The sequence below is a fragment of the Silurus aristotelis genome (genome assembly GCF_946808225.1).
Source record: "Silurus aristotelis genome assembly, chromosome: 29".
Taxonomy (NCBI): domain Eukaryota; kingdom Metazoa; phylum Chordata; class Actinopteri; order Siluriformes; family Siluridae; genus Silurus; species Silurus aristotelis.
This window is the reverse complement of record NC_139602.1, coordinates 875,213-897,712: the sequence shown is the minus strand read 5'-3', so window position 1 is coordinate 897,712 and position 22,500 is coordinate 875,213. Positions and strand designations below refer to the sequence as shown.

The 22,500-nt window shown below is 42.6% G+C and overlaps 1 protein-coding gene across 2 annotated transcripts; it reads left to right on the top strand.

Moving 5' to 3' along the window:
- Positions 1–14,971: 14,971 nt before the first annotated feature.
- lratd1 (LRAT domain containing 1) lies at positions 14,972–17,053 on the top strand. 2 transcript variants are annotated; one of them, XM_083535737.1, is made up of 2 exons: positions 14,972–15,181; positions 15,392–17,053. In XM_083535737.1, the coding sequence occupies exon 2, from the start codon at positions 15,512–15,514 to the stop codon at positions 16,256–16,258; it is 747 nt and encodes a 248-aa protein (XP_083391863.1). In that variant the 5' UTR covers positions 14,972–15,181; positions 15,392–15,511; the 3' UTR covers positions 16,259–17,053. The 2 variants fall into 2 exon arrangements, with proteins under 2 accessions (XP_083391863.1, XP_083391864.1); XM_083535738.1 differs by having other exon boundaries at positions 15,012–15,181; positions 15,471–17,053.
- The last annotated feature ends 5,447 nt before the right edge of the window (positions 17,054–22,500 follow it).

Genomic DNA, 22,500 nt, shown 5'->3' with positions numbered 1-22,500 from the left:
AAAATTTCATGCCCTTGCATCTAAACGTGTTTAGTCCGAAGTACCTGTTAAAGTGCAACAGTAAAAGCGGTTCAAACGCACGTGACAATAAAGAACCACTCAGTCACCCCGAAAGCTCCTGGATGCTCATCAAGGACGTGCGAAAGATAATCACGAGCTTTCAGCAGGCACGTACTAAGAAACATCCGAGGTTGCGGCGCTAAACCCTTCGCCGCGTGAACGCTCCGGATTGCATTAAGGCCTTTCTGCCGAATGTCAGCTGCACTTCAGCTCACGAGTGTGTCGCGTTGACCAACACGCGTTCGGTGCAGTCAGAAATAAACACAGATTGGCTGAAAGCATCAGCGTCTGATACGCTGCATATGTTTGTGTCGCGGCATGTCTGATGAAGAAGCGTTGGCGTTTAAGTGGCGTACAACGTTTTTTCCAGGCCGTTTTGACTTTTCAAACTCTAGACAAACGTCAAACAAACATTGCTAGCAAAGTCTTGCGTCGAAACCTTGCTCTGACCTTGCAGGAAGATCAACACACACCTCGTAATCACGCTCACATGCTGTCCTTCCTCAAAGGAAACCCACCCACGTTCGTACCCTCCCAGTTTAACTCTCCACTCTCTCTGGTTGATTGCAAGAAATCTCAGACCTGTGATCATCACTCATCATCCTCGTCTTAACCGTTCAGCCTAATGGACCATAATGTCCACCGTACCTCATTCACACAACCATGAGGAAAAAGTCGTTAGAGAAAATGGTCCACTCTCCGTCTGCTTTTCTTTCTACAGCCACCCTTTTTTTGGCTGTTATTTTGAGAATAAAAAAAAGACGAATGTTTTTTGTTCTTTCTCCGTTTGAGAAATGTGGAACATTTCATGTGTAATTTGCTAATAATTTAACCGCCAAAAATCAGTACATAATTTAGCAAAATGGAGCAATTTACATATAAATCATTAGGGTTGCAAACTTTCCGGTGAACATTTCCATAAGAACTTCATCTGGGGCATTTTTTTAAACTCACCAAGGAATTTATGGATTTGAAATTAGAAATTTTAGGGAAATTATCATCATTCATTCATTCATTCAATCATATACAAACAAAATATAATATTTTTCTTATAGACTCTTCACTGCATGATTTATTCTATTACAATGCATTTAGAATGATCTGAAAATTTAAGATATGTGGCCAGAAAATGTGTACATTTATATCATTTCATGTAGTTAATTATATCACACAAACATTTATTTCTTCCTAAATGTTCTAAATGTAGGCATTTGACTCAAAATTATGATGCGCAATTTTAAACAAAAAATGTATAAAGGTTAGAAAAATCCCCATGAATGTTTTAAAAAAATCAATTTAAACTTATTAGAAAACATGAGTCTCTTTTAAATTCTGCTATAAACTGAATATGAATAAAAATAAATAAATTGAGTCTGCTGTCCATGGTCCTTAAGGCACCAGCACAATAACACACTCAGGAAAATATGGTCTAATTATCGTTATCTTAAAAAAAAAATATATATATATATATATATATTAGAGATATTATTTTAATTCAATATCGCACAACATTCGACATTCCAACTGGTAAAGATGCTGAAATTCCCTTTGTGCAGCATTTACACTATCACAATTCTTATAGAAGGCTTTTACAGCAGACGTTCATCCACTGTTCCATTCTAACTAATGGCAAAGGGTTCGAAACGAGCTCATTCTGGTTCCCAACTATCGCAGATGTTCCAGGGTCACCAACTCCTAGTTCCAAAATTTCCTGTTTTCGTACACCTCCTTGTATTTGCATTTATCTGGAGAGGCAAAATACAAAAGCCTTTTTTTTTTCCTTGTGCAAGTAGGACTGAACGAATACCCCACTAGTTTGGTGGGACAATCGGTTGGCAGAACAAAAATGGCAAAAACAGTACAGCTTGAGGTTGAAGTCGAGCCAGGTTGCTTCTCCAATCTGGGGTTAACTTTTTTTGCAGATTGAAAAACAAGCCTTACTGGATCATGTGCAGGGGGTAATAGCACGCAAGGGAATACCTGTCAGGAACAACTTGCAGTAGTGCAATGTTGAGATGACAAGGAACAGAACAAACGCTCCCTAGGGATCAGCAGGGAGTTTACAAGACCTTGAGATGGGGCAGATGCATCTCCAGGGATGTCTGGCAGTTCATAAAGCCTTGCTGGGATGAACTTTTCGATGATGAGCTGCCGGCTGTGATCAGATGTTTGCTGGACATGCTTTGTGTTTTGTGCAGAAACATGAGCATCTGCAACAGGAAAGTAGAAGATCAGGGGGGGGTGTCACCTGCATAGCACTGGTGTGAAAAAACATGTCAGGATGTGATCTCTGTGAGAAACCAAGTCTAAACGGATACATCTGAAAACGGCGATTTCATCTAAAAACGCTCTGCGCCCACACTTTCATTTTTAATCGTTTCCAAAAGTGAAACGTCTGAAAACGCTCACGTTCCACTACTGCACATGAGCAAATCGTAAGACACTGGGATTCCCTAGGAATTGGGAACTGGGAAAGTGGAAGCTCTGAGGTTAAGGCTCTGGGTTACTGATCAGAAGGTCGGGGGTTCAAGTTCCTGTATCGCCAAGCTGCCACTCTTGGGGCTCTCTGTGTTCCATCGGCCTGACCCCAGAATTTTACTGTGCTGTAATGTACTGTACATGTGACAAGTAAAAAGCACCTTTCTTGGTTCAAATCATTGTTTACATCTTGCGATCTCCTCCTCATACACCTGCAAGAACTTCCTGCATTGGAGCTGAGTGGTTTAGACCTTGCTCAAGAGCTCAAAAGTAACAGCTCGGGAAAACCAACCTTCACAATCACATCTTTTTCTTTTCCCAGATTAGCCTGATTGACACTGGCACCACTGACAGATTGTATTCCTAACATAGTCTTCACACTTCATTGGCAACAATCAGACGTCATACCAGGCGCTTTCCATAGAACAGCAAAGGGGAAGAAAGGAACTGTCTGAACATTCACTGAACTACACTATAATAACCCTTCAGGTTCACACACCTGTATAAAGAACCATCAGGTTCTACTCGCGTTAATCAACGCTGATCAGAACTCAGAAAAGAAATAGTTACTCATCGTTCAACTTATTAGGAACACCGGTGTGCTCCAGGGGGCGCTGTATTGAGTCTGTGCTCTAAAAGTGCTCCACAAATAGACAAAGTACTTAAAAGAAGGTGTCAGAACTTCAACTCAAGAACTATTTACCACCTAAAACATTGCTGATGATCTAAAGCTTTTTCATTATATTTTAGATTGTGGTTATTGCCATTTTTCCTTTGTTCTTGAGATTCAAAATATTGAGATTATTACTATCTCTAGACGGTTCACCTGATGCTTAAAAGATTTCTCGGATTGTTTGCAACCTGGTCCTGGTTGCTTTTTGCAATTGCATCTGTTTACATCCCGTGACAGAAGGAACCTGGCTTTTAGGTGGGCTATTTGGGAAGGTAATGGTCTGGTGGGTAGGTGGTCCTTTGGCCAGATTGTTTATGACTGGATGCTCGGAAAGTGTTTGCCAGATGGTGCTTTTTGAAAGTAGTTAGTTAGTTGTCTGAGGTCGAGGTATTATTCTGAGCGCCGTCTCTGCATGTGAAGAATTCTGCGTTTTTTTTCCTGCACTTCCCTACCCTCTGGAGAGCCTTCAGGTCGTGGGTGAAGAAGTGCTAAACCGTATAGTGAAGCTCTCCGTGACACAGTGATGCTGCGATGTAGCGTTTGGGTCTCTAATGGCTAGATCTGATTTATTTCGCAGGCTCTGCGCTCTCGTTTGTATAAAAGAGGTACTAAATTTACTAAAGAGCCGCCATGAAACCGTTTTTTCATCCCATGCCTATGCTCGTCCGTGACGGGGACTATTGATAAAACCCACACGTTCTAAATCGACGTGCAAGCCCAGGCTCATTTGCATAAAGAAATGCTCACAAATCACTGTATATGGGAGCCGATTTCTGTTTTAAAAGCAAAGCCACCTGCTCGTGGTGCTGCTCGTTTCAGATGATATGGATCGGGTGAGAAGGTCGAAAAAGATGAACCGAACTGACAATACAATAAAGATACTGGTGCATGAAAAAGGATTATTTTTCAGGTTTTCTGAGGATTTATCAGAAATGTGGCCTCATGCAACTAGAAATGCAACTAAAACTGAACATTATTTACGTTTATGGCATTTTGTCAGACACCCTCATTCAGAGCAACTTTCAACTGAGGGTTAAGGGCCTTGCTTAAGGGCCCAGCAGCTTTATGGTGCTGGTATTTGAACTTCTGATCCAGAGTCCAATGCCTTAACCACTGAGCGATCACCATCAGGAACCTGAAGCTCTCGAGTCTTTCCAGCACAACTTTTGTTGATTTTAAGCATGCAACGTCCAATCGTTGGCTATTCTTCATTCTGCTTCATTTTGAGAAATTCTCTACGTTCGATTTGGACAAACTCCTCGATTTCTTCTTTTGTCCTGCATGAACAGGGAGCACAACATGAAAGGGGGCTGGTTATACTCTATATTATACTATATTAGTCTGCTGGAAGAAGAACCGCTTATTCCTTCGGGGTCCACCAATTAGGTAGTCCATGATCCATGTGCACAGAGGGATGTTAAGCCTTGGATCCTTGGTGTCCATCGTATCCCTAAAGATCCAGTGTAGGTACAGGCTTTTATTCCAGTAATAAAAACACGGTCTAAATTGATACAACCCCAATTTCTCACACAAACATTTTATATCTCCTCTGAAGATCCCAAAAATCACAAGGTTCCATGAGGAAGCTGGTGGGCTGATGGGCTTCAATATAGGGAAAGAATGAAGGTAATTCCTCCAGTGTCTCACTGGGCAGATGCAAACCGTGTGATGTTTATTGTAATCCAGGAAGCCTGGAGAAATTACAAGATCACAAACCACCGATCAATGGAGCAAAGAGATGATGGATGGATCTCCTGCTGAGAGATGATGATAAAAACTCCTGTGAAGGTTCATTAGACATTGCTCTGAAAGCCGATGCTTGGAAGTGTCGTGGTGCGTGCATGCTTCCTGTAGGCACATCTCCATCCTAACCTTAACCATGTGAATTTATCTGACCTGCTTACATTGCATACCTCCTTTATAAAACTGAGAAGGTGAGGGTTAGGAGTTTTGCTTAAATTCCTCACAGTGGCAGCTTGGTGGTGCTGAGATTTGAACACACGACCTTCTGATTAGAAGTCCAACATTTTTAGAACACTGAGACCTGTCTTCCTGGTTTCTCCTCTGGAGTTGATTCTTGTCTAAAGTGTTCCCATTGTTTCTCTTTGTTCTCGTTTACACACTCAATGTTTCCTGCTGGTTGTTGCTCCAGAAAAGAATTCACACCTTCTTCACACTTACACACTTACACGCTTACACACACCCTGTGTTTATCTTCAGAAACTTCTGAACATTGTGTCTTTCAAGAGAGACTAAAAAAAACCCGTTAACCAGGAAGTAAATGTAATTGAGTAGCTTTTTCACGTATCTGTACTTTTCAAATATCTTTTTATTTATGAGGATAAAAACGTAGCTGCAGCAATCCACCAATCAGGGACGAGCTCGTATTGATTGGCGCTTGGTGTATCTACTGATCACCAGCGTACAGCTCAACATCAAGCAGAAGATTTTAAAAGTAATAAATGATGGAGAAAATCTCCTGACTCGAACACGCCACATCACACGTGACCTCGTTTACACGCTTGTTTCGACTCATTCATATTATTCTATTAATAGACTGCTGAGTCTTTTCACAGGTGATTAAGTGAAGAAATGATACAAACGATCATAGGAACATTATAGCCGTGAAAAATCATAGCACTTTGGAAGTAGATTTGAAGGCAACGTTTGTACTTTTACTCAAGTGAACATTTAAAGGGACACTTTTATGTTTATGGTCTCAACAAAATACAACACTGATGATTGGTATCTCTTACAATGCGTTCCATCACAATGTGAGTGATATCTCACGGTTTTCTCACGGTTTTCTCACGGTTTTCTCACGGTTTTCCGCTCAGACCAAAGATCACAAGGTTTCACCAAAGTCAATGAGGTGAGTGGAAACATTGAGATGCGGTTAATGATGGACGTGTAGGAACTCCTAACCTAACGGGGTTTTTTTTAGCTGTCTCTTCTCACAAAAACAGCCAGAAGCATGTTTAATGATTAGCAAAGCCCGGCCTGCGCTGACGTTCCTGCTCAGCGCCTGGAACTGCGGTGTGTTTGTGGTTAACCGCATGCTCTTCGCTTGTTTAAACTCCATAATCTGTCCTGATGGACCGGTTTGACCTGCTGGAAAGAGGAACAGAGGTAACTGACACGGCCATTAATGCGACTGTTTTTCTTCACTCACGCCCAAAAAACCTGTTATTATTCAGCTCTCTGTTTTAAATGTAACAGAAATTCCCAGTTCCTCCGACAGCCGTTACGATTGCATCCGTCTCGCCTGAAGCTCAAAGGTGGGATCCGCAATTGAGATCTACATTTACAGATATGTTTGTGTAAAAGAATGGAATTTTTTACCGTCTACACCCCAAGGCGTGATCTTCGCTCCTCTGACTCTGGTCTTTAGGTTGTTCCTCCTACCCATTCAGGCTTTTTCCTCCCATACACCAAAACTGTGGAATTCTTTCCCTATCGAGATTAGACAGTCTGAATCTTTTAGTGTTTCTAGATCTGCTCTTAAAAACGTAGTTTTTTTTAAAAATTAGAATTTAATGAAAAAATTTTTTTTTGTATTTACTTATTTTATTTCATTATTTTTCTGTATTATTCAAAAATGTTATTTTTTGTTTATATTATGTTTGGAAATCGTTTTTAGATACATTTTTATTTATTATTTATTATTGTTATTATTTATTTATTTATTTTTTATTTTATTATTATTATTATTATTATTATTATTATTATTATTATATGGTGAAAAGGTTGATTTCCATAAACACCTCAAGGCACAAGACGAATCATCATCATCCTCTAAATAGAAAATATTTAGGCAAAAAAAAAAAAAAAAGAAAAAGAAAAATGTTTTTATTTATTTATACTTTTATTCTTTTCCTTTCTTTTCTCATTATATTAAGGTTTAAAAGAAAAGAAAAATGCTTCTACTGCACGAGAATAAAAATAAATACAATTTAAACAAACAAATACATAAATGAATTAATTAATAAAAAATACAAATAGAAAAAAGGTCAATCCATATGCTCTGCAGGAAAAGGCAGAAAACCCAAAAGGGTTTATTTAAAGAAACAATTAAAAAAAATCAAAAACAAAATTATGAAGAAAACATTTTTTAATAAATATGCAAATTAATTACAACATGTGCCAAAATCCCAGGAGTGAAATTTTTTTTTGTAGAGGATCAGTTTATTCAGCACAACATGTCCACGTGCACATCAGTAATATAGTGTTCACGTTCTCTTCTCAACAATCTCCACTTCGTGCTGAAGCTCCGGGAGGTCATGTGTTCACTGTAGGAGCAGTGTGTAGTGAACGTCTGTCACTAAACTTGTTTTTTTGTGAAAATGTACATATTTATTGTCATTTTTGTCTATGGTTAGATTTCAAGGCTGTTTTTTTTAGTCAGTGTAAACAGAATGTTACTATTGATTGAGCTTTTATCGTGGATGATGATGATTCACCAGGCAGATGGAAGCAGGATAACGAAATGGCGTATCCCAGAATTCATTTTCCAACAGAGGATCAGACGCGTCAAATGTTTTAATATGATGGGAGAAAAAACGGTGCAAGAAACGAGACGATTTCTTAAATCGGATGAGACACTGATGAGATTGCCAGCCAAATGTCGATTTTCTCCTCACTTGATCTAGGAGAACCAAACCTGTTCCAGCATGATGATGCCCCTGTGCAGCTCCATAGAGGTTTGCTTGGGTTGGATGTGTTTGGAAGATCTTGAGTGGCCTGTTCTAGAGTGTGTACGTCACCCCATGCACCGAATGTCTGAATGAAATCTCTCAAATCTCCACAAAACGTAGTGGAACATCTTTCCAGAAGAGTGGATTTCGACAAGTTTCACATTTCAGTTTGGCTTGTTATAAAAACCCAAATGTGGAATGGAATGTTCCATATGGTCACTCTTATTGTAGGAGAACCAAACCTGTATATATGAATAAATAAATATGAATCTAATGATCAGGTGTCCGCAAACATTTGCTGATATAATATATGGAGAAAGAAAACATCCCTTGATATAGAAGGTCTCATTCCTGAGCAACAAATGTTTTGCCAATAAACCCCTGAAGTTACTCTTTATTCATTTTTTTCTTCTCGGTGACTCTCTTTACTTTACAGTCAGCACCTTCTCCATTATCCCAGAGCAGCATAAATAAATAAACTCCAGCTCGTTCTCCAGGAGCCGGCCTGGCAGGAGCTTTAAAGTCATGCTCTGGTTTGTAGAAACAAGTGCATCAATCAATCTCCGGCTTTGTAGCTGTTTTTTTTCCCTCCAAGGACGCCACAGCGATGACGTTAGCGGTTAGTGGTTATTTAATGAAGTGGCATAGTGAGAAGAACTTGAACACCAGGGCAACAACATTTTAAGTTCAGGCTCCGGCGTGGAGACGTGTCTGACAGGCGGCGAGCCAAAGGTTATAATTTACTCGCAACTCTTGGTGCACCCACACGCATTTAATTTTGCGCATGAGCCCGTGTCCGTTCACACGAGCCCATTCATTAATCCTTCATTCCGACAGCAGCATATTACTACAACATGCCCTCGAACGTCTCATCCCTCCTTAGACTTTCTTCAGCTTGGCAGAATGCAAGTCGGTTACATCCGGCAGCGAGACAGGAGAAAACAGGCCTGCGAGACCTCCGAAAGTCAAACCAAAGGCAGGAGTTAATCAGATGATGATCTGAACCAAACTGCTGTCCTTCACAGAACTTCATACGTAGAATACGGTTTCTGTGTGGATAAATAGGGGGTCTGTATTTACCAGTAGCAGGTGGGACATTTCACTACGTCTACAGAAAACATCAGAGCTGCATCACACACAGGATCTCCTACAGTCAGAATGAACATCACTTAAACCCAATTCAACACGTCTCCTTTCACTGGAGCCACAACTGCACCTCCACATACATCATCTCCAGCAGAAGCATCGATATTCACCTCGTCACATCACCTCGTGCATTTTATTCTCTCTGCATTGGTTTTCCTGGGGAGTGGAAACAAAGTGTGTTTTTGAGCAAATTGTACAGGAATGAAAACTTGTTTTTGTTTTGGCGCCTTGTTGTAGTGTATCTGCGAGCAAATCGATTTCTTCTCTCTCAGCTGTTGCGGAATAAAAAAAAAAACAGCTCTTAAATCCACATTTGAACTTGCTTCAGATTCAAGCAAACTTTGACTAGTGAAGCTCTCACACCATCCGATGAAAGGACGTGAAAATGCCAACGTTATTGGACGCCTGCTAGAGGGCCCTGGAGCTCTTCACTCAAAATCTGATTGGTTAAAGCAAAACGTCTTTGAGAAATATGGATTGTGAGCTCCAAGGTGCCTGCAGTGTTCATTGTGAACTGTTTACACACATGATGTGATGCTGAAATCTGATTGGATAGAAACTCTCCAATAGAAAGAGAGTAGGCTTTTGGGAACAATGTGTGTTTTCTGTGAAGGTTAACTGATTTTGCACGTGCAAGCAGAGCGCGTCTGTGTAACGATTTGCGTCACTTTGTGTAGTGGACGTCATTGTGACGTGGCTAAATTCTTTGCAGGGTCCAAGGATCAGAAGGTCAAATGCCAACATGTTTTAACTTAATACATAAACAATACCAAGTTAGATATGAGCCTTACCTGGACAACACTGATCCTGCTTTGTGTGTGTGTGTGTGTGTGTGTGTGTGTGTGTGTGTGTGTGTGTGTGTGTGTGTGTGTGTGTGTGTGTGTGTATAAATAACTGCAGAAAGGCCACAATGCAGACAGGATTTGCATTTAATCAGGGCACCACTAATATATATATATATGTGTGTGTGTGTGTGTGTGTGTGTGTGTGTGTGTGTGTGTGTACGCGGTGGTATCAAAAAGTTTTAAGACTAGTTTTGTAACACGCCAACAGACGGCAGCACACACAGTCACAGGGAGCACCGAACTTCAAAAGTCAGTGTGCCATAAGTCCGGGACAGCTGGTGCTGTTCTGACCACGTGTAAACTCTGCCACCGGGCTCTCCTCACACGTGAGTTTCTCTCCCAGAAACATGGTCTTACCTTATTATATATATTATACGTATACGTGTATATATACATAAACAATTATTTAGCATTATTTAAAGCCCAAATCGTCCTGGGATTTACTTTTGGAGCCATCAAACCAGGTGAACGTGAAGCTTCTTGAAGTGACAGGAGCGGATTGACGTTTTCACCTGCAGCACTTCTTTGTTGTGACTCTCACTCAGATGCCCTGCTACAGAGAAAGACGGACAAATCCCTGACTTTCAGATGGTCAGCTATATGTATGTATGTATGTATGTATGTATGTATATGTGTGTATATATATATATATATATATATGGGCTTTGGCCACATGCTACAGTATGCTAGTGATGCTAATAAATAATTGTTTCAAATGCATGGATCTTCTCCATGTTTGGTTTCTTCCTTCCTCAACCCTGTTTTACCCAAAATGTCGAACGATGCAGGATTGCTGGTGCAACAATTGAATAGATATCAGGATATCATTCCTCAGAGCTGAAAATACAAGAATAATCCTCTTAAGCTAAATTGCATCCTTCTACAGGCTGAAGACAGAGCGCAGTACCGTGCTGGATGCCTCCGAGAGGTGATGTTTGGAAGAAATATTCCAAGCACAGCTAAAGAAAAAGCTCAAAAGGAGCCATAATAGAGGAATGGCATTGGGCCTCGCAGGTTTGGACGCCGAGGCGACGCTCGGAGCCAAATTCTGCAATTCTGTCTAATCTACAAAAACCACTGCCATGCCAATATAATTGAGAGCAAACGAGTTGGCTTTGGCCGTCAGCCAGACATCAGTGCTTGGATCATGTCCTCAGTGGTTTCGCCTGACGGGGCAGTAGGTACGAAGGCCTGCTGCACGAGCGCTCTGAAGATCAGTCGATTTTATCCGGGTGGAGACCTTCGAGATTGTTACATGCATCGGGTTTGCTGAATCACTGGTCAACCATAAAGGTCTCATCAGTTAAAGACCACAACAGGTTCCGCTCCTGCCAGCCAAGAACAGAAACCCGGGCCGATACTGGGATGGAGGGTCTTCAACAGGGTTTTGCAGCCATACTCACTGGGCAGATGTGATGTAGATATAAAGAATGTGATTTGGTTTGATGAATCGTTCAAATCTTGCAGATTTTTGCAACATCTATAGAGTAGAGTCCAGCTTTGGCATCAGCAGCAGAAATCCATGGACACAACCTGCCTTGTGTGCATGGTGCCCTGCAATTTACTCCTGACCCATTTGAATGCTCTTTGGGATTAGCTCTGGACCCACCACCAAGTTCTAGTTCTCTCTGCTTGAAGATCCCATCCCAATCTCCGCTCGCTCTTATAATGAGCTTCACCATCTGGGAAGATGTTCCTCCAGATTAAATGGAGATTTGTCAGATGATAATGGAGGTGACGAACTGAGGAGATGACCTGAGGTACGCCAATCAAGATCTTCCACACCCATGGAAAATCAGTGTCCCAGTATGTTCTTCCATAAAGTGTATACAATCTTTGGAACCAATGCAGTGATGTTTCTACCTGGATCTTAAACCAAGGACCTAGTTTCTGTTTTGAGTTTGCAGTGGAGAAACATCTCATTCATTACTATAGAAACCTCGGCGAGTGCATTAGCAGGTACCTGTGATTGGCCTTGAAACCTGCAGTACATTATTACACTATTAACACCAGTGTGCTTCTGCCCACAGCCACATTTTCACGATTTACAGCAATACAGCTGCAGGATGAAGTGCATCTTCACCAACATCATCAATACTGTCTTCAAACATGCAGACATCATCTTCACCGTCCCTTCACTCTTCTCTCATCGCTTTCCCTCGAACATCTCGCCACACCAAAACCCGAGCTTACACCCCGACGCGCTTCTCATCAGGGTTCTGAGGGTTTCATCCTGCTCCTCCTTCCCACACATCTTTGTTTTGGCTGGTTCTTTGTCTGCACGTGTCACACTGCAGTCGTGTTTCTGCGCCATTATGATGCGACTGATGACTGGTTCCTCCTGTGTATCCAGAATCATTAATGATCTAAAGGCTTCTGATGGTGTGTAATGCATGTGTCCGCTCACACACACACACACACACACACACACACACACACACACACACACACACACACACACACACACACACACACACACACACGGGACAGTTTATGCTGCAAAGAGGAGAGCAATCTTGTGTACTGAAGATCTAATTTTTCTTCTTCTTTTTTCTATCCTTATTATTATCCATCTCCTCCTCCTTCTCCTTCTTCTTTTTTTTTTTCTCTCTTGTTCATCATCTTATTTTCATGCTCATTCCTCATCATCTTCTTCGTCTTTTGCTATTTTATCCTTTTCTGCTTCTTCTCCACCTCCTCCTTCTTTTTCTCTACCTTCATTATCATCTAATTTCATCTTGTTCTCCATCTTCTTATACTTCATCTTTTTCTTCTGCTTTTTCTTTGTCTTCCTCTGCGCTACGTCGTCTTCTTCTGTTTCCTCTCCTTCTTTTTCTCCACCTTTTTTTGTACCTCTTTTTCTTCTTCTCCATCTTGCACATCTGCATCTTTTTCATCTCGTTGCTTTCTTCACCTCCATCTCCTTTCTTATTTTTTTATCTCCTTCTTCAGCTGCTTCTTCTCCTGCTCTTTCTCTTCCTTCTCCTTCTTCTTCTCCAGCTCATTCTCCCCTTCTTTATCTTCTACTACTTCATCCTCCTTTGCTTTTTCTTATTCTTTTTCACGGTACGTTGGCATTTGCGTCGCAAAAAACGTCGTTTTTGAACAAATTTGCGTCTGTAATAAACGATGTATTTTTATAGAATTGGTATTAAATGCGCTCGACTTTAATTATTTGGAAAAGTGACCAATAATTTGTGAGCGATATTTGATATGTAGAAAGATTTCTGCGTTTTGGAGGCCGAGGCGCATCCTGAGAGTCCCACAGAATAGAGATTTACATGGCAGAGGCAGAGCTGTAACTTCCTACAGACACAACAGGAAAAGAACGTCTGGTTTTATTTCATCATCTTTCTAAGCGTGTTTGTTATGAAGATGCACATCCCTGCTGTATATAATATAATAACTATATAATATATCGTATCGGCTTCCATGCTGCTCTGATCGGAATTAAAGCAGAAATGAAATGACTCCTGTACGTGCAGCTGGAGTAAAACACCCAGACGTCACTTTTCATTTGTCTCTCCAGGCTTAAAGTCTGTGTGTTAATGCCGTGCCCTTAGAAGAGGTGCCAGGATTATAACTCAGTTCAAACAACACCCTGAATCTGTAAAATCTCTCTCTCTCTCTCTCTCTCTCTCTCTCTCACACACACACACACACACACACACACACACACACACACACACATGTTTAAATAGACTTCACAAACACGTGGAGACGTGCCGCATAAACGCGCAATGACATCCAGACCTTCAAAGTAAACATCCGACTGAATTGTCACATACAGACGTCATGGCGGTTTGACAAACATGAAAATAATCACTCAAAGGAACTACTGTGGAGCAACGGTGCTACTGGATCCAGGAACTACTATGGTACAATGCTGGATCCAGGAACTACTGTGGTGTAATGGTGCTACTGGACCCAGGAACTACTGTGGTTTAATGGTGGATCCAGGAACTACTGTGGTGTAACGGTGCTACTGGATCCAGGAACTACTGTGGAGTAATGGTGCTACTGGATCCAGGAACTACCGTGGTACAATGCTGGATCCAGGAACTACTCTGGTGCAATCTTTAATTTAGGAACTACTTTGGTGTAACGGTGCTAGTAGATTCAGGAACTGCTGGTACAATGGTACTGTGGATCCTCTCATATGGATGGAAAAGTCTGGTGTGCTGATACTTTTGTCGATAAAAATGTTTATATGAGATTTTAATACAACAGAATTTACAGGCGTATGCTGTGGCCGTTCAGGTTTCATGCGGAGGAGAGGAGGGTTTGATAATAACTCTCCAGTGTGATGTAAACACAAAACATACACAGCAATCAACATCTTCACTCCTTCACTGCCTGGCGTCCACCCAGTGCGAAAATAACGCTCATAAATTCATATATATTGCCTGCTTCTTTTTTTTTTTTTCATTATTATTACCCCGTCTCGTCTTCACATCATCACTCTCTCCATTTTTTTTGTCTTTCTTCACTATTCATTTCTCATACATTGAGACTCCACACTGAAATGTCACACGTTTCTTCACGCTTTCTGCCGAAAAAAAGGAAATGGCTCTCGATAGTATTTTATTTTCTCTCGGGGAAAAAGGATCTAAATTTAACCTTTCGCATGCATGCGTTTGAATGCACGTAAACGAGTGTAGGCCTGTGACGGGGGTGCTGACGAGAAGGTGCACGGATTTCTGGGAATCCATTTTTTTTATTTCAATATTCAGGCTTGTACTATATGATGCAGATGTTCGGTTCTGGATGTTCGGTTCGGTTTATGTGTTTATCGAGTCTGATTGAGGCAAACCAGGGCGCTGAGGAATGGTGAAGGTTAAAGTGGAAGCGATCATGAAGAGAATGTGCAGTGAAATGTGCAGTGCAGACTACAGAGGGTCTCCTGCAGCAGGATTTGGGGAACACTACACATCATGATAAGCCCTGTTGTAGTATGATGTTGGAGCAATGCGCTCTGTGTTGAAAGAACGAACCAATCAGATTGAAGGAAGGGCGGGTTTTGGTGCACGAGGGCGGAGTTTCGGGCTCTTATTTAAAGTGAGGCGGTGCGCTGAGTTGGAGAGTAGTTTCAGTTCCGGGCAGGGGAGTGCGCGGTGCGTGTGCGCGGCGCGCGTGTGTGTGTGTGTGTGTGCGGGTGTGCGCGCGCGCGGAGTGGAAAGAGATAGAGCAGAGGTGGAGGGAAAGCCTTTTGTTTCGGAGTGGAGAAAACTGGACCACGGATGGAGCGAAAGATCAATTAGCGGCGCGCGCCAGGAAATACGCAGGTGAGCGTTTCAGAGCGTGCGTGCGTGCGTGCAGGTGTCCGGTTTCTGGTAGTATGATGCATGAGATCTGTACTTATCCGAAGGCATTGGAAGAATGCATGGTGCATGCTTTTGTAGCTGTTGCTGACACGTTTCTTTGGTGTGTGTGTTTGTGTGTGTGTGTATTGTCAAACATCAAATATTGATTCGCGCTCGCGTTGCATTTCTCAGCTCGCTCCAGGCGCAGTGACTTGTTTACATGTCTGATCTCTACAACCACGAGATGATTTTATTCCTTTTCCGATCACAGAAGCAGCTTTCCATGCCTCTCGCGTGCCTCTCCCGTCCTTGATGGGCAACCAACTGGACCGGATCACGCACCTGAGCTACAGCGAGCTGCCCACGGGGGATCCGTCTGGCGTGGAGAAGGACGAGCTGCGCGTCGGCGTCGCCTACTTCTTCTCCGACGACGAGGAGGAGCTTGACGAACGCAGCCCGAGCGAGGAGGTCGCCGCGGACACGCCGGACGAGCTCGAGTACTCGGCCTTCTGCTGCCACGAATGCATCTTCTCCAAGGCGCGCGCGCGCGGCGACGACCTGCGCGTGTACCCGGCGCGCACGCTGCTCGCCATGTGCAAGCCGGGCGACGTGCTCGAGCTGGTGGCGAGCGCCCAGGCACCGCACTGGGCCGTGTTCGAGGGCGACGACCAGGTAATCCACCTGCACAAGGGCGAGATCCGCAAGGACAGCCTGCTTGACGTGAGCGGCGGCCGCCGCGGACGCATTGCCAACGACCGCTACCGCTTTCGCCCGCTGCCCCCCGACCTGGTGGTGCGCAACGCGATCGGCCACCTCGGGCTGAGCCGCGCCGACGTGTGCTGGACCAGCTCGGAGAGCTTCGCTGCCTGGTGCCGCTTCGGCAAGCGCGAGTTCAAGGCCGGCGGCGAGGCGCACTCGGCCGGTCAGCGCTATCTGCTCAAGGTGCACCTGTCCGAGAGCACCGTGCACACGCTCGTCTTCCGCAGCCTCGAGGAGCTCGTGCGCGAGCGGAGGCGCGTGGACGCCAGTGGAATTCTCGAAGAGCTCTCTCTGCAGTGAGCGGATTTTCTCTTTCTTTCTTTTCTTTTTTTTTTCGTGTTATATTTTTGTGGGTCTTTTTTTCCCCGCACATCTTCTTGTTCAGCATCTCGGGACTGCGCACAAGAGGAGGAGGAGGAGGAGGAGAAACAGAGGGATGCTCCCAATCCTTCTTGCAAGACTTTTCGTAGGAATGTGCGCTTTTGGAAGCTCAGTGTGTGTTTGCAAAGGCAAAGACAACGCCCTTTTTTTTGGATATGGGTTGGTGGGAGATGCTCAGGTCGTGTGGATGCGGTTCCGCTCCGGACATCACGAACCTTCTTTCGTTCAGCACACAATAAGAAATAAAAAAATAAAGTAAAGAAAAAGATAAACAGAAACCCCTAATGGCCATTGTTGGAGACGCTGAGACGCGCCGCGCGCGCAGACACACACGGACGCAGAGACGGATTGCTTGTGGCAGGATGATGCGCGCTCTGGATTCTTTCTTCTTTTCTTTCTTTCTTTTTTTTTTATCATTTATTTTCTTTAATAAAAAAATACATTTATAAATAATAATAAAAAAAAAAATCGTACCAAAAGCTTTAGCATTTTAATGACGACTCGTGGAGATCACGCGCCACTGCGTAACGACCTGCAAACACAAACACGTCTGGGTTTTTTTATTTTTTTTTCTTCCACGTGAACTAAACAAAAACAAATATATATAATGTACATTCTTCTCATTTTTTTTTTCGGAGTGCATATTTTTGTATTTTTAGTTATCCAAAGGGAATCTTTGTTTTATCGAAAATAAAACTTGGATTGCTCTCTGAAGCGTGTATTCACTCGTCTTACTCTCGCGCATCTCAAGAGATCATCATCATCATCATCATCATCACGTGCCTCTGGAGATGCTTTCTGAATACTTGTGCGTTATGGAGGATGGGATCATGCATGTGGTGCAGGGTGGAGGTGGTGGTTTAGGTGGTTTCTCCTCGTAGAAATACATTATACAGATCCACAAGTGTAATATGGTGATGATTGATAAGAGCTTCATGCGCATGAAGGTTCTTGGACAGTTGATGGCTTACTAGCATGGAATTGGGCTTGTGTGATGATGCAATCTAGATCTTCCTTCAGGCCTGACAGCCTTGATGAGAGTTGTATTGGTGTGTGCTTCTTGAAGAAGGGAAATTGTGCTGCATTAGGCTTGTTATTGAACCAGTTTGTGATCATTAAACTGTCATGAAGTGAGGTTGAAGATCAGACTCTTGAAGATCTGTGCTAAATAAAGATGCTTTATTCTTCAAGATTTAAAAATGCTTGTGGATCCAGGAACTATGGTGGTACTGGATCCAGGAGCTGCTGTGGTACTACAGGATGCAGGAAGTATATATCCAGATGTGCTACAGTTCATTGTATCTGCAGGGTGTGTGTGTGTGTGTGTGTGTGTCTGTGTGTGTGTGTGTGAGATGCACTATGCAGTGCTGGAGATTACAGTCATGCTCCGCTGGCTTTTCTATTACGCCGTGTTGGCTGCAGTGTGGATTGGTTATTATTTATGTGAATATCCAGACTGATTAACCTGCAGTGTACCTGAGAGTGTAAACTCCACTTAGATCTTTCTCCATCTCATCACCTGGAACTCTGCAGTTCACTACGGAAGAGCGGTTTTAATTCTCAAGTTTAATCAAAGGGTAATTGAGTATTTGAACCATAAAACTATCTTTATCTTGGTTATTTGCTGATGATTGGGTTCTGCTTTACTACTGATCATCCTTTTTGAGTGCTTTATTAAGCTTCATGATGTTCTAGGGGTCATTAATATTGAAACCTGGAGCAGTGTCGAATATTTCCTGAAGCTCTTTGACTCTGTACCTTGACTGTTTGACTCTTGGTCTCAATGTGACTCTGTCTTGATTATTTGACTTTATCTTGGTGATATTTGACTCCTTGTCTTGACTATGTAAATATATTAGTGCATTTTGACTCTTTATGTGGACCATTTGACATCTTCATTATGTGACTCTTTATCTTGACAATTTGACTCTTTATCTTGGTGCCATTTCACTCTTTGGCTTTGTGCCATTTCACTCTTTATCTTTACTATTTGACTTTTTCTTGCTGCTCTTTGACTTGTTGTCTTGATGCTATTTATCTCGATGTTGCAAGTTTGACTCTTTTTCTTGGTGCTGTTTGACTCTTTGACTCCATGTTATTTCTGTGTGACTCTTTATCTTGCTGCTTTTTGACTCTATCTTGGTGCTTTTTGACTCATTATCCTAGTGCTATTTGACTCCTTATCTTATAAATTTGACTCATTATATTGATGCTATTTGACTCTTTATCTTGGTTCTATTTGACTCTTTGTTCTGAATATTTGACTCTTTGTGTAGGTGCCATATGACTCTTTATTATGATTTTATCTTGACTTGCTGATCTTACTGATCACACCGCAGATGAGTGTGTAATGGTTGCACTCTCGGCCTCCTGGTTGAGTGTCATCCAGCTGTTTGATGTTCTTTGAGTTCGAGTCATGAATATGAAAGACAGGAGGAATATGGAATGCAGAACGTGAGTAGGCTTTTCTCCTGAGGGCAGCAGAGGCTTTTCTCCTGAAGGCTCGGTGAACGTTACACGCTCGCGGTCATCTGCGGTCCTGGAACCTGCTTCAAACTCATTACAGATACGAGCAGAAGCGCTCGCTCAAACTCGCAGCTCTCTGTGCCGAGCGCTCATTTATCTCCTGCTTGAGTTACTGTCATAGACCATTTCTCATCCGTCAAGGAATCCTTTCTTCCTCTCCTCCTCTCTCGTTTTTTCTTTTCTCCGCTCCTACCTCTCTGACAGTCTGTCATCAGGGTTGTCTTATCGAGACTAAGAATTGAGGGTAGTGGGGCAGTGGGCTATAAGTGGAGAACGGGGACGAGCATGTCTTCTGCTGATGGAAGAAAAGAGAGAGAGAAGAGCACATGTCCTCAGCTTGACATTAGAAATCCATCAGTATGTGAGTGGATGTGTGTCAGGGTTCAGACTCCTCATGTTGCTTCTGATGATTGGCCAGAGATCTTTACATCCATCGTTATGCTGATCAGCCGATTTATTAATTCCTGCATTGATCGGATCGTTTACACCTGCTTCACAAAAATCATTTAAAAACCTTGAAATTTCCCAAACAATTAAAAATGTTGCAAACAGTTTATCTGTATGCCTTTGTTTCAGGCTTATGTTTACATTTTCTTTTAGGCTGCGCCCCCAATCCTGGACAAAGTCTCCCAGTCATGCCTCTGGGCCTTATTTTGACTCTTGATCTCCAGGTATTTTATCATTTCATTAGAAGATTGTGATCTGCTTGTACTTTCGGCTGTCCTTGTCTTTATCTTATATATTTAACTCTTTATCTCGCATATTCTTTTCTCTGTCTTGCACATTTGACTCTTAATCCTGCCTATATGACTCGTTATTTGACTTTTGCAAAGGTGAATCTATTTTGCTTCATATGACTCTTTATCTTTTATACGACTCTTAATTTTGCATATATGACTCTTCATCCTGCGTGTATGAATTTGCACATTTGACCCTCTAGTTTGCACATATGGACTCTTTTATCTTCCATATTTGACTCTTTTTTACACATATGACTCAATTTTTCTTCCATATTTGACTCTTTCTTACACATATGACTCTTTATATATTCCATATTTGACTCTTTCTTACACATATGACTCTTTATATATTCCATATTTGACTCTTTCTTACACATGTGACTCTATATCTCTTATATTGGACTGTGGGATATTTGACTCTTTATCTTGCAAATATGCATTTTTTTTTTAGGTTCCATATTTGATTCTTACACATATGACTCTGTTTTGCACATTTGACTCTTTGTCGTGCATATTTGATTCCTTTTCAGATCTCCTGTTCGACTTGTTATCCATAAAAACACTGTGTGTTCTGTTCAAGTTCTCCTTCGAGAGGTTGATTGTCCCTCAGAAAAGCTCTTTTGTCACTGTTGCACCAAATCACAACCTTCCTGTGGAACATCGTAACCACTTTATAACCATTTCACTATAGATTTATATTGACTTCTGATTAAACGTGACGGTGTTCTCGAGCGTGACGTGAGACCCAGTCCTGGCTCGCGGTGATTGATTGATTGATTGCGGATCAGAGAGATGCTGACCTGGCGCCTCCGAACTCGGGATTTATGCGAGGGAGCGATGCGGATCGGAGCGAAACCCAAACCGCAGCGTAAAGAGGCCTCCGGCTACGGAAAGATGACCGTGTCGTAGTAGTGCCGCTATTTATAGATGCTGCAGCACTGGCAGAGTTTGTCTTTGTGTTGGTAAGCAAGACCGCAAGCACGCTGTGGTGCAGCACGTCTCGGGGAAGACGGGAAAAAATGCAAATTGATTTTCAAGGATCAATGATTGTGACTCGACGGGAAAAAACATAGAAGAGGTTTATTTTTTCCACTGTTTTGGAGCGTTTATGTTTTGTTGTGGTACACGGGAGACAAATGAGGCGATTAGACCTTTACATGGACGTGGACCCACCTGTAGGCCTGAACACACACACACACACACACACACACACACACACACACACGTGGTCATTACTCTTTACTTTAAACAGTGTATTTTTGTAGATAAACACTAGAAAGAAAAACGTTTGTGGACACCAGACACAAGATTGCAATTGTATGTGCCATGATGAGCTCCACTCTTCCTGAAAGATGTTCCACTAGATTTTATGGAGATTGGTATAAGATCTCATTCACCTACAGAAAATCAGCTACTGATGTAGGTGAAGGAAGAAGGTGAGGAGATCTGAGGTGGTGTTCCAATTCATCCCAATAGGGTTTGAGCTACATAGCAGATAGACCATTCAAGATCTTCCACACACATTCAACCCATGGAATCTTCATGGAGTTTGACACTTTGTGTCATGCAGGAACACGTTCGGGTCGCCCACACTGGTTTGAGTGTGTGCCTTCGACTTGGTGGGTTTGGAGAGTTTGGAGAAGAACCACAGAAGTTGGGTGTCCCAATACTTTTGGAAACAACCTTGGTGTGAACTGAAATTGGGAAGCGGCGGCGTCAGTGATGGTCATGTGACTCCAAACAAACGAGATGGTGGTGATCTTGTGTCTGAGTCGGTTCTCATGCGTCCATGTGGAATTAAGAGACGTACACGGAGCAGGAAGTGAGCAAATAAGGAGAAATAGAAAGCAGGAAGTGAATCATGTTTTAGAACATCTCACAGCACAAACATCAGGCTGAGGCATCAATCATAATCCCTTTTTATTCACACACACACACACACACACACACACACACACACACACACACACACACACTTATGTTAATTCCAGATTTCTACGCCTCGACATTTACTCCACATGTACCAAGCCGCTGCTGCAGACGCATAACAAAGATTTTAGTTTTCACCCAATTACCAGACTGTTTGATCTGTCGCATTCTGACACTGTGTGTGTGTGTGTGTGTGTGTGTGTGTGTGTGTGTGTGTGTGTGTGTGGACCAGATGGAGAAGCGATTTCTTGCTTTCTGTCAGTGTTTCTGGTTAAGTGTTGAACCATAATGCCGTTTAATTACAATATTTTGGCTGCAAGTTGACTGTTTGTCCTCACATTTGTCATTTGTGTGTGTCTGGTGTGTGTGTGTGTGTGTGTGTGTGTGTGTGTGTGTGTGTGTGTGTGTGTGTGTGTGTGTGTGTGTGTGTCTGGTGTGTGTGTGTGTGTGTGTGTCTGGTGTGTGTGTGTGTGTGTGTGTGTGTGTGTGTGTGTGTGTGTGTGTGTGTGTGTGTGTGTGTGTGTGTGAATATACAAAGCATCACGTTCCAACACAGCAAATTCAAATCAGTCAGATTTGGGACAATTTCTATACCTAAACTTTAGTAATGCCAAACTCTCTCTCTCTCTCTCTCTCTCTCTCTCTCTCTCTCTCTCTCTCTCTCTCGCTCTCTCTCTCGCTCTCTCTCTCTCTCGCTCTCTCTCTCTCGCTCTCTCTCTCTCTCTCTCGCTCTCTCTCTCTCGCTCTCTCTCTCTCTCTCGCGCTCTTTCGCTCTCTCTCTCTTTCTGTCAGACTCTCTGTCTGTCTCCCTCTGTCCATCTCTCTTTTCCTGTCCTTTACTTGCCTTCTATCTCTGTCACTCTTTCTATCTCTCTTTCTGTGTCTCTTTTATTTTCCCTCTTGCTTCACCACCCTCTCAGATTCCTCTTTCTTTCTCTCTATTTCTCCCACTCTAGCCCACTGCCC